The 12,516-nt window shown below is 39.8% G+C and overlaps 1 protein-coding gene across 1 annotated transcript in view; it reads right to left on the reverse strand.

Annotated features, from left to right (window-relative positions):
- Positions 1–12,516, reverse strand: part of COX10 (cytochrome c oxidase assembly factor heme A:farnesyltransferase COX10) — a 93,520-nt gene that overhangs the window by 24,486 nt on the left and 56,518 nt on the right. The window contains exon 5 of the mRNA XM_081183862.1: positions 11,157–11,227. Within this exon, the coding sequence (XP_081039988.1) occupies positions 11,157–11,227 (71 nt within the window). The remainder of the gene's footprint in view (positions 1–11,156; positions 11,228–12,516) is intronic.

Below are 12,516 nucleotides of genomic sequence, written 5' to 3' on the forward strand. Positions count from 1 at the left end.
AGGCTGCATGCTGCTTTCTGCTGCCAAGGATATTCTCTGGCAGCATGCATATGCCAGCCTTATCTTCATCCATTATTACTAACCTAACATCCTACATATACTATTTGTAAATGCATTCTCTGACTGCCCATCCTTATGTGGCCAAAATGGTACCATCCATACACATGAGGGAAATTACAGTGGAAAGCCCAAGACTTGCAGGAAAGCCCAAGACTTGCATTGTGGGGTTTATTTTTTAAATGAAAAAAAAAAAAAATCTCCCCGAAAGTGGGGTGAGGGAGAAAATCTCTAAAACAGGCCGATGGTAACTGAGTGTACTTAGGAAGTAAAAAATGCTGACTTGACTGCTGGAGAGAGAAAAAAAATGAGGGTGAATAGAAAAATCATAGCTGCTTGGCTGAAACAAGGAACAGAAGCACTTCACCAAGAAACAGTGTACAGTGGTACCTCGGGTTAAGTACTTAATTCGTTCGGGAGGTCCGTTCTTAACCCGACACTGTTCTTAACCTGAAGCACCACTTTAGCTAATGGGGCCTCCCGCTGCCGCCGCGCCGCCAGAGCATGATTTCTGTTCTCAGCCTGAAGCAAAGTTCTTAACCTGAAGCACTATTTCTGGGTTAGCGGAGTCTGTAACCTGAAGCATATGTAACCTGAGGTACCACTGTATAGCAGGCCCCACTTGTTACTGTAACATAGTATTCAAAGCTGCCCATCATCTGTTTTAAATATATAAAAATACCAATACATTATTGTTTTGGGTTTGAATACTTCTTTCTGCTTCCCAATAGTTTTGCTTCCTCTGCTACCCTTTCCCCATTTAGGTTCTTATAGTGTCTGCATATAGCACACTAACTTTTGAAGCCAAAGGCTGGCCTATCACCATCTTCAGGTTCACAGTAATAGCTGCAGACCCTCTTAAATTCTTATGCAGAAAACCTTGAACTGAGCAGCCCATTAGAAATTCATAATGAAGGCAAACTAGCAAATAAGTTAAAACCCAAATTCCACTGCACGGACAGGAAAAGGCCCAGGGTCCCCTTTCAGCAGGATTTATAGCACAATATTCACTGTGACTTTATCAAGAAGATTCCTATAAAATGTGTGAGAGGGCTCTTTGTGTATCTTAGCCTCTGGAATGCAAACTGTGCAGCAACGGCTATTCTAGCAATGCCTAATTAAAGTGTAAGCTCTGGTATCTGACTTGCCAAGTTGATAATGTGTAAGCTGTCCCTTTTTTAAAGGCCTTATAAACTCAACCATTTATAGAAGAAATGCACTTTTTACGTGACTTACTGTAAACAGAACTCAAGGTGCAAGCCATTTACTATCCCTGGCAGTTCGGTAATGGACTTGCTGAGTGGTGTCATTTCTGAAACTACTTGGCACATGTTGAATAACGGGGCTGCTGTGGTTAAGTAAGATAAGGCCCCACTATTAAAAACAGAACTGAGTGCTAGGGAGTTGGATTGTCTTAAAACAAAATGTACAAACACAAATCTGAATAAATTTGACAGACTCCATAAGGGCTAAACACTGAGAAAATGGCAGGCTTATCCCAGAGACAAGATGTATTGCTTCACAAGGCAGGGTGGATATATTCTTTATAAAAATAATCTGGTAGCCCATAAGAAACATCATTCTTGATGTGTTTTTCCCACTATTAGTTACACTCTGCTTTTGGATATACACCTCTGCAGTCGCAACACACCTACATTCTCATCTGAACAATGCATATAGGCAGATTTATATGGGCAGTTATGAACAAGGGCAGAAATAAAGACAATGTTCAAATGAGACAGCTTATCTTAGTTGCTTATCCCTATTTCCTTGGCTCTAGTCTTCAGTTCTTCTTGGAGGCTCCCAAAACCCACTTATAGGATATATCCTGGGGATATTGCAGGCAACAGTCTTTCTTGTCACTCAGAATTCTCCCCGGTTCTGAAAACACAGACAGTTCAACTGAAGTGTTTCACTATCCCTAGGAGGACCTCCTGGTGACAAATTGTCACATACTGCATTTAAGAAACAGCTCAACCATCTGGGGGGGAAGGTTTGCCTCTGTAATTATTAGGACTTGACTTTCTGGAAAGCCGAATTGTTTAGTGACTCTGTTTCAGCAATAAAAGTGGGCAGTGTGTTTTGCTGAAAATCCTACAGAACTATATAGTAATCTACGCTAACAAGTATAAATGAAATGTTCTGCCAGTACTCTGTGCCTTTCTACTCCCGTACACTTTCACCACAGATGTATGTTCATCCAGATTAGATTTGCAAGGGGCTTGGATATCAAGGCCACTGGGTATTTGCATGTTTACCATACTAGCTAATTATTTTGGTTTTGTGCCACAACAGACTATACTTCCCCATGGCTAGCTCAGAAGAAAAGGAAGTTATCTGCCATTATTTCTTTTTTTAAAAGAAAAAAATGGAATTGGCATAAATGGTACATCCCCAAAGGTCTGTTCATATTGGAGGTCATAATCAGAAGGATTATGGTATACAATTGCTGTACTTCTTCAAATGAACAGGGCCCTACCTCCTACTGCGCAGCTGACACAGGAGGCTAAGACAACTCCATTAGGAGTGCATATCGCTACTCAGCAGTGGTCCTCAGAAGCAGATGGAGGGCTATTTACTCAAATGCACCATGACTCCTGGCTTATACATGAGCATCTGGGATGTTTCCTAACGTGATGTGATGCACAATGCACTCAAATTTTTCAACTGTCCCACATGCAATTAAAGGCCCTGATAAATAATTCCATGGCAAAGGCCTCACAGCTGAATTGAAAAGCAGCAAGGCGTGAGGGGTCAAATGTTTCCGCGGGATTTCTATTTAACAAACAGAACTGCTTATAAAGGAATGTCTCTACTGCGCTGCTGCAGAGTTTTTTCACACAGCACAACCAACAGAAACAGGGAGCTGAGTAGCTGGCAACTACTGCCGTCTCCATTTAAAGTGCAATAATTTTGTATCTTGCATGGAGAATCAAAGAAATACACAAACAAACACAAATCCACACCCAGCCACACATATGTATCTTAAAAACAGTTATCAGGTTCTGTTTATGAACATAAAACAGGAACTCTCATTGACCATAAAGGATGTAATCAACACTATGTGTGGATACATAGCTACTGCCATTCCAATCCCTTTGGGAAAGCAAGATAGTAAGCATTACAGCAATCCATTAGTTCATCCTTTGATGTGGGTTTTATTCTCTTTAAACTGTGTTCTAGCCTTAAGGATTTTTCCTTCATTGCCTGTAAATGCAGCTATCTGAAGCAGGGGAGTGAATAAGCGTCCTGCTGCTTAAAATGCAAGGGCAACATTTTCACGAGTAATTGGACATGTCAAAATATAAAACAGCCTTATTAAAATTTCTTGTTTACAGCACTCAGGCAATGCCAGCTTCCCACTCTTCAGAGGAAATGCATGGAAGAAAAGGAACTCAGCAGGAAAGAACACACTTGTTTTCATACAGTTATATTAAAAGTTGCATACCTCCAGGATAAACATTATTTGAAAAGAACACTGCTGTGGTGTCGCTTTAGAACTATGTTGTTTTCAAACGGGAACATCTCTTCCTCCCCACATCACGTTAAACAAAAGCATTTACAACTTCAGTTCTGAGCCAGTTATCCAGTAACAAATTTTTAACAAACCAGTAATATTTGAAACGTAAGAAGCTGCATCATATTGAATCAGAACACTGGTCCTTGTTGCTCAGTAATGTCCACACTGACCAGTGGCGGCTCTCTAAGATTTCAGACAATAGTATCTGCAAGCTCTACCTTTAGATGCTGGGGATTGAACTTGGAACCTTTTGCATGCAAAGAAGAACTCTACTGCTCTACCACTCTACTACAGTCTTTTGCGAATTCACATGCATTTAAGAACTCAGCTCAAGGGCATCCCTTCAGTGTCATTGACACAGTCCTGTGGAGTACTCCACCAACAGACTTTTCTATTCCTCCAGGTCTATGCAGGCAATTAAGAGTACACCCTTCCACAATGATTAATTGAGGTATGTTTTTAACTTTTTGATGGCTTTATTGTATTATTGCACTGTTTTGTTTTTATAGCTGTAAACCACTTAAAAAACAATTTTTATTAAAGATTTTCTTGGGTTACAAAAGTATGTGCATTGTCTCTATTTTCAGGTCATAAGAGTCTTTTCTATTGATAATTTGCTGTAAACCACTTTGATATTTTTCATGCTATAGCAATATACAATTTTTAATATATATATAAATAAGACTAAATTTGGGGGAGTTCATTCTGCCAATGATGTCAGTTCCACTGGCGGGCAAAAAAAGATCAGATTTTACCATTAATTGTTATTTTCTTGTTGAATTGTTCTTCTATCATGAAGGAGCTTCCTATAACCAATGCTGATCATGAAATGAAATGAAGAGTAACAACTAAGCTTCCCTGGTTTTTGGATAGTATGAGAGTCAATTTAAGATGATAATCTTCAACCTAATATGGTTTAGAGCACTGGTCCCTTATTAAGTGTGAAAAGGCTCAGATTATAATATAACAAAATGCACAAAAATGTAATACATCATAATTTAACTACAAATAAGGCTTATGTTACTGTTAGAATGTAGGGTGTGCATCTATCGAAAAGGTCTGATTTGAGAAAGTTTTAACTTTTGTTATGCCAAATAAGTTAAAATATAACAACAAAGGAATCAAGTTGTTGGTTTTTCCCCAGCAGGAATTTTAAAGTGTGTGACAGGTGAAAGGAGACATATAGGCATGTTGAAATGATGGATAGGTGCAAAGGAGAATGCTGTGTTTACTCTGATTTCTTTTACCACCATCAAGTTAGCTTTCTGACTGTGGGGCAGGAGCTGCCCTGTCCTCCTGGCCTGGGCACTGTCATCTGCTCTGCTCCTGATTCTGATGGGCAGGGTGGGGGAGAAGGGGGTATCTCTAGGGAGAGCGAGACAGGTAGAACTGCCACCACCACCATGAAGTTGCTGCTATTCTATACAGTCAGAATCTGCAGAGGAAGACCTTGTAAAACTATGTTTTAAGAACTGTAACTTTAAGAACTTCCTTTATTTAAAAGCATTTATAAACTGCTTAATAGTTTTTTAAATCTCTTAATTTTCACTTGACCTTGCTTTGCTGTCCACCCTCTCATTCCTCGTTTCCTTGTGTGGGGCAGGGCCTTAGTAGTGATTTTTTTAAAAAATCGCATAATACTAAAAATACTAATACTAAAAAGTGATATTCTCTCTCTCTCTCTCATACAATAAAGCATGTTAAAACAATGAGCAATCTCAGTGCAGTAACATTTATAAAAACACACAGTAAAGCCTGGATTGAAGAACTGCAGCATCAGTATCATAAAGCTGTCCGGAACGACTGGAATGAATAAAAACATTTTTATCTACTGCATAATTAGAGTGAAGTTGGTGCCAGGCATGCCTTTCTTTTATCATGGAGAGTTTTCTAGAGAAGGGAGTTACTATAGAGAAGGCCTGTGTCTGTCTTTCATATGGGAAGAGGTGGCCCTTTAGGTAGTAGGGTCATGGGCTGCATAGGGCTTCGTAAGGTCAAAACAAACACTTTAAATTAAACCATCATTTAAAAACTGGCAGCTAGAAGCAGTGTTGTGTGTTCACACCTTCCTGCTTTTGTTAATGCTCTGGCTGCTCAGTTGCCTCCAGGAAGGCTGGTGTAAACCCCAGGGCCGATCTGGGAGAGAGCAACAGGCATGTTTGAGGGGTGGTGGAAAGATGGAGAAAAAGGGGAAGTTATGGCATGTAAGCTGAAGTCATTCTGCTCACACAATGACTTTGTTAGTTGCAACCCATACACAGCAGGGCTAGATTTGGAGCGTAAGTAAAAACACCCAAATGGCAGAGTGCTCCCTGGACATTTGGCTATATAAACAGGCTATAGCTGATTTCAGAATTATTCACACTGAAAGAGAACTGAAGTTTTGTGAGGAGGAAGGAATATCTAGCTTGAAGACATTGAAAACTGTCACAACAGAGAAATGTAGACTGGGCTATTTCAATCTTTGGGTTGATGTAGCTTATTTGGATTGGCTTTGCTCAGATAAAGTACATATGAGCACAAGACCCTTTACATGTATCAATAAAATCCTATAGAAATACAACCAAAGCAAAGTGAAAGGAAGGAAAAATACCTAAAAGGGAGTTCCCTAAAACTGGAGGGTTGTTTTTTTCTTAATAAAAAGGTATCCAGAAATCTCTAAAGGGGATGAATAAAGATGAACATCTGGAGGAAATGAGCCCACGGCAAAGGGCCCATTGTTTGCTGATTTGAAGATAGAATCAAAAGATATATAAGAAGTCAGCTGCAGATCTTCTGTACATCCATGATTTTTAGTTACCAGCTTTGCTGGCAATGGTTTTTGCTGTTAAGTAGCCTGTGTAAAATTTTTGTAAAAGAGCATTTCCTCTGTGAGTAGGTGACTTCAAGATTTATTGCAGCAATGGGTTAAATTAAGATGATGAGAATAGAATAGACCAAAAATTAAATTTGATAAGAGTCAAATGTATCATCAAAACAAGAACACTTTTGAAGATGCTCCAGAACTCTTTTTACATGCCCCAAATATTTTTGGAATGGTGCAAGACACCAGCCTTTTAAATACAATTTGCCCATTTTTCTGCTGTTTTGATTAACATTCAGTTTAACTAGAAAAGTCTGAACCCTGGGAAAATACGTAGCAGAAGATTGCAGCTCTCAAAGTGCGTTGTTTTGGCCAGCTGAAGAAATAATGCCAGTTGACATCTAGCTTGAAGTCTATAAGGACTTAGGCCAACATCATTCAAGGTTAAGTGACACTTTAAAGAACATTAAATTAGCTGTTGACAGTTGGATAGATAGATCGATGAGTGATTGCCTTGGAGTCCCCACAATGACCACAAAGGGCAGAGAAGAGAGTATAATAAAGTTTCAAGTTTGGTGAATATGGTTCTGACCAAATGAAATTGCCATGACTTAAATGTATGCCTTTGGAAACTTGTGTCTCTGATTATTTAATCTAAATGGTCGTTTGTTCCTTCTCTGTGCTGGTGATAAACATAGTCAAATAGCGTTTAGGATACAAAAACGCTGATAATTTTTTTTATATGGAAAACCCAATCCTATGTACATACCAATGTTTCCCACAGCAAATAGGTGAACTGTGGACAAACAGATGTGCACTTAAATACTTGTGTTCATATCACTCTGGCCGAACATGGGACTGCTGTACCCTTTATGCTCTCTAGTATTTTTTGTGGGAAACACTGTCGTATATATCGAACAGGTTTTTCATGTAAAGTACGGTGCTGCTCTGAAGACAACACAGATGTGGGAGAAAAGCTTTAATTTTACTTGGGGGTGAGAAAGGAGGAGGAGTTTAAAGTTTACACACACACTGACCTAAGCAAATTCAAGACACCTCCATTCAATTGAATTTTGGCTCAGCCTAGTTTTTGGCTCACTGTGTGCTCAACAGATGTTCTCATTAGAATATTCCCCATGATGTTTTTAAAATAAAATTAACTGAACTTATAAATCTGTAATTAGCACCATCTTACAGAACAAATCAGAACAAGTTTACCAAAGTACTCTATTTACAATGAGAGTGAGTTTACCCCCAGGGCTTGCTTTACTATTTTGTTTCAATTTTCATGTAATTTCATCCATCACTTTTTTTCAATCCTCCAAAGATGATGGATAAAACACAGAAATAAATAGGACCAACTGTTCACAGATGCCTAAGGGAAAACATAATTTTGTTATAAATAATCCTTGGCACAAATCATGGAAATGCTATCTGAAAATTGTTTGTTGAATAGTTTATGAATACGGGCTTTAGCTTCAAGTTTGCAAATAAGGTGTAGTGCTCCCCAACCTTCGTTAAGTTGGAACCCAATCCTATACAAAAAACTGAACAGATATACAAACAGAAATCAAGGTTGCTTTAAGTTTCTGCTCAAACAGGAGCCCCATGGGATACTGCCTTTTATTTGTATGTATACATGGAGCAGAAAGCATGCACAAAAGGTGACACATGTTTCAGAATTCTTCTTGTAAAACATCATAAGAAGTTTGATTCCTGCTTTATGATTTGTCATAAAGGGGAAAAACTAAGAAATACAAACTGATAACGATTTATACAGAATGAAAGAATGGGCATTTCATATATATAATGTTTAGTGTGTTTTTTCCTAGGTCTAATCAAAAATAGCAAACCCAACCATCTAATTATTTTCAGGAAAAACAAAGGTTAGACGTTACAGTGAAACAAACAAAAAATATACAAAGGAGCTCCATCACTAAGTGTGATAAGTGGTGGTATTAGGATATGGAGAGAATGTAGGGCAAAACCCTGTTCCAGAAGGTGCCAGAAGGGGCATTTTCCCAAGCACTTCTAGCTGTTGTCATATTAGGCTGCTTTGGCTCCTGTTTGTGAGACAAGCCAAGTTGTTAAAATGACTGACATGCCCTTAGACACTCTGGATAATGGATCTTCCCAAGGATGTCCTGTTTTTCCACAACGGTTCTAATCTGTTTGATTGTGATTCTGTGGTAGCTTCCTTTAAAAACATGCTGTGGCTGATCCCTCCTCCCCCCCCCCCGCAACTCTGTATTAACAGTATTTGGTGCAAAACCTTTTGCGAATGGACCTTCTTTGTCAGTGTGAACTCTCTTAGGAGAATCTGCAATTCACAATATGGGAATTGCAATTTTTATATTATATATATTTCATCTATCAGACATAGATGGGGGGGAAAAACCACCTGTAGGGTTGTTTTTTACTGTGTCCATGCTGGGAACTACAGATTTTCTGTAGGGAGTTCACAGTGACAAATTAAGCGATGCTGTTATAAACGACATAACTTGTCTTACAAAATTATATATAGAATTTGATCTGAGTTTAAAACATACCTGCCATGAAAGAGATTCACCCATGTTTTAATAAGGCCAATTCCCATTTTCCAATAAGCCTTTGAATGCAACGTTTTTATAACATTTGAAGTCTTCTCAATATTCTTGCATTTTCCTCATAAACAGATTAGGTATTTGCCCTTAGTTATTGCTGCTGTACTGCACAACACTTAACATAGCTGTCAGGGGCTCAGGGACAGAGGCACAGGGGAGAGAGGAAATGGAGAGCGAAGGGGAAGAATCTGAGGGCAGCGTAGGGGAGGATGGCAGTGACCCGAGAGATTCCATGAGCTTCTCCAGCGAATCAGAAGATTCCCAGAAGGAGGCGCCGATGGTCAGGGCGAGGGGGGTCCCAGGGGGGACACACCAGGAACAAGGGGCCAGCGGGGACTCCCAAAGCAGCAGCTGGAAATCAGGACCAGCTTCCCCACCAGAACATAGTGGGGGGGAAGAATCCCATGTGTCAGGGCCAGCGTCTCCTCCAGCAGGGAGAGGAGATGAGTCAGGGCTGGCCACGCCTCTATCGGAGAGTGGAGGAACGAGCAGTGTAACGGTCAGGAGGAAGGTTGCCGGCTGGGCGCGCGTGCCAAGTTCAAATGTACAGGCGCGCGGGACAGCAGAAAACCCGGATTGGGAACCAGGTCCCAAAGCCCGCCGGAAGCAGGGGGAAGACTCAGGGGACTCAGCGTCAGAAGAGTCTAGGAAGGGCGAGACCCCAGCTGACAGGCGGAGCCAGAGGAGGAAAGAGCAAAGGAAGAGGTGGAGCAAGGCTAGAGTCTTAAACTGGTGTCTGGGGGGAGAAGATTCAGACGGAGCTTCAGCGGTCTAGAGTTTCAGACGTAGAGCTGCACGCAGCGGCTGTGGAAGTGAAAATGAACTTCAATAAAGACTTTTGTATATAACAACGGACTGGCGTTGGTCCTTTGTGAGCTGGGACCTCGGGCAGCTCTGACAATAGCGGTTATTATTTAATAATTTCTATACTTTTTCTAAGTGGTTTACAACTATAATTTTTAAAAATAAAACTATGCTTATTGTGCTACCATCCTGTTGCAGAACCAGCAGAACTAGCAATTCTAAAAACTGCCTAGTAAGCACGGTGAGGGCAGGAGAGGACTTTAATCAAAGAAATACAGTAAAAGTAGCTAAAAATGCTACTAAACTGCATCCCAACAATATTATCTGCACTTGTAGTATATCCTGTAGTTAACTTAAATAATAATGTATTATTTATATACAACTTGAATGTTGTCTTAATGTATAAGCTGATAGAAATAATGAGCTTAAACTAAATATTGCAGAGCAGTGAGGTTCCTTTGTCAGATACTGGAACTAAACTAAGCTGCATAACAGGAAGTGCTGGAACTGATAGACTAGAACAAATTTATTTCTCCAGAACGTCTTTCTACTTAGTTTTCTTTTTTGTGTGCATGTTATTTTGTAATGTAATTTTAAAAATGAACATAATAATTTATCATTTTTAATGTCTGACCTTCAATTTAGATGGAAAGCTGTTAATCATGGATTTAAATTAACATTCATTTTAAATAAATAAATAAATACATCCAAATTCTACATCAAGGGAACATGGCCTCTTTGTCTGAAACGGATTAAACAAGCTAGAAAAGAACACACATATTGAAGTCCATGCAAGTTATTCTGACCGCAATGCAGGCTTTGGAATTCTTGGCAAGAAATGTGGTGGTAGAAGGTGGGCAAGGTGGGAAGTAATGGTGGGCAAGTGACCTGTCATGTATCAAACTCACAAGTTCCATCCTGTCCCTTTTGCTCAAAGGAAAATCAAATAGAAGGCTAACTTGGACCTTTTAAAGACTTTAGAAATGTTTGTTGTTCTTTTTAAAGAATTATTGTGGGAGATCCATAATGATTTTCTTGGCAGAGCCACTCACTTCTAAAAGTACGGTACATGCTTCACAATTGTCTATGATATTTCACAGGAACACCTGGAATCTTGCGATTCTTAATTTCTACATCTATAAAAGCCCTTGCTGAATATGATGAGAGGGCAAGCCAATATGTTTTCCATGTGGCATTGTAAGCTTTCAAAATCTTCAAAGCACAAAACGGCAACGCTTTCACAGTCTTTTGTTCTGAAGTTGACATATTTGCTTATCTAAACATAAGGAAGGGCAGTAAGCTGGGAAATATATAAAAAGAACAATGAGATTTATTACTCATTTTGGAGAGCAGGTGTGTGCAGCCTTACCTGATTTGTCCTCGCACCAGGGGTCTGTTTTTTGTCCTGTTCATATTAGAGTCAAAAGGAACCTCAAAGAACTGCCAAAAAAAGAGAGAGAAAGGGAAAGAAGAAAGATGACTTTAAGGGATGCAAGAGAACATCTGAGCTAAAGAACAGGCTGTTTTTGCAGGTGCTTTGGTCTTCATTTCAGAAAATTCCCAAGCACAACTGAAACAGCAAATTTTACATTGATTTTGAAAGCAAGTCTACATTAAAACTTTTGGCTTTTCCTTAAAAAGGGGAGGAAAACCCTACCCGTAGGACAAACATAATTTAAACAGGTCCTTCAAGTTCTATCTTTGACAAGTTTGGCAAGACTTTGATGATGCATGTATATTATGAAAACAACCGTCTTCTTCCTTCTGTCCCCCACCTTTTCTTAAAAAAAAAAAAATCACTGAACAAACAATCCTTGCTAATCACATGCTCCTACTTTTAAAGATTAATGTTATAAATGTTTTCAAGATCACCCAACTTTGGAAACTTATGACCCACCCTACAATCAATCAATTCCGACAACTGCAAATGCATGCAACAGAGTGCACGGATAGCAGTTAAAAAAGAAGCCATGTGGAATTATTTAACATGGCAGTTCAATGGAACTTTAAACACTGCCTGTCGGATAAGTTTTGTGGTACAGTGAGTCCCTCCAATACCACCCCTATAAAGCAAGACACAGCACTACAGAGACTGGGGTTTTATTCAAACATGTAAATCTCACAGAGGTAATCAGTAACGTATTCAGTAATTGCCAAACTTCAGTGAACGGCAACCTCTTTCCATGAAATTAAGTATTTATATGAGCTTCTAGTATGACTTTGTGACCAATTCCAGTAATAGAAAGGATCTAAAGCAAGATGTAAAATCACACTCTCCGCTGCCTGCAAACAGCAGAAGGCAGAGTCTACTTTTGCAGTACGCAGCTGTCAACAGCTGCTGACAGCAGCAAACAGTACAGCGACATCAGCTAGTCACTGCCACCAAGTGTCTTCTTTCCCTATGCACAACAATGCACAGTCTTTTTAAATGAGTCAACTGGGACAGCAGGGCAAGTGGGTGCAGGAATTGCAGCATCAACAGCACTAACCTGTGACAGCCAGACATGGGGCAGTGGGCAAGGTGGGGGGAAAGTAGGGCCTAGACATGTAGTGGGGATGGAGGGAATTTCAAAATGTCTCAACACATTCCTAGTTATATTTATAAACCATCTTGCTTTCATCACAGAACTTAAGGCAGAGTACACGTGGTTCCCACATGGTCACCCATCCATGCGCTGGCCAGACCCAGACATGCATAGCTGCAGCACGTCCAGCATATTTTGCTCAGG

The sequence above is a fragment of the Podarcis bocagei genome (genome assembly GCF_964188305.1).
Source record: "Podarcis bocagei genome assembly, chromosome: 2".
In the NCBI taxonomy this organism is placed as follows: Eukaryota; Metazoa; Chordata; class Lepidosauria; order Squamata; family Lacertidae; genus Podarcis; species Podarcis bocagei.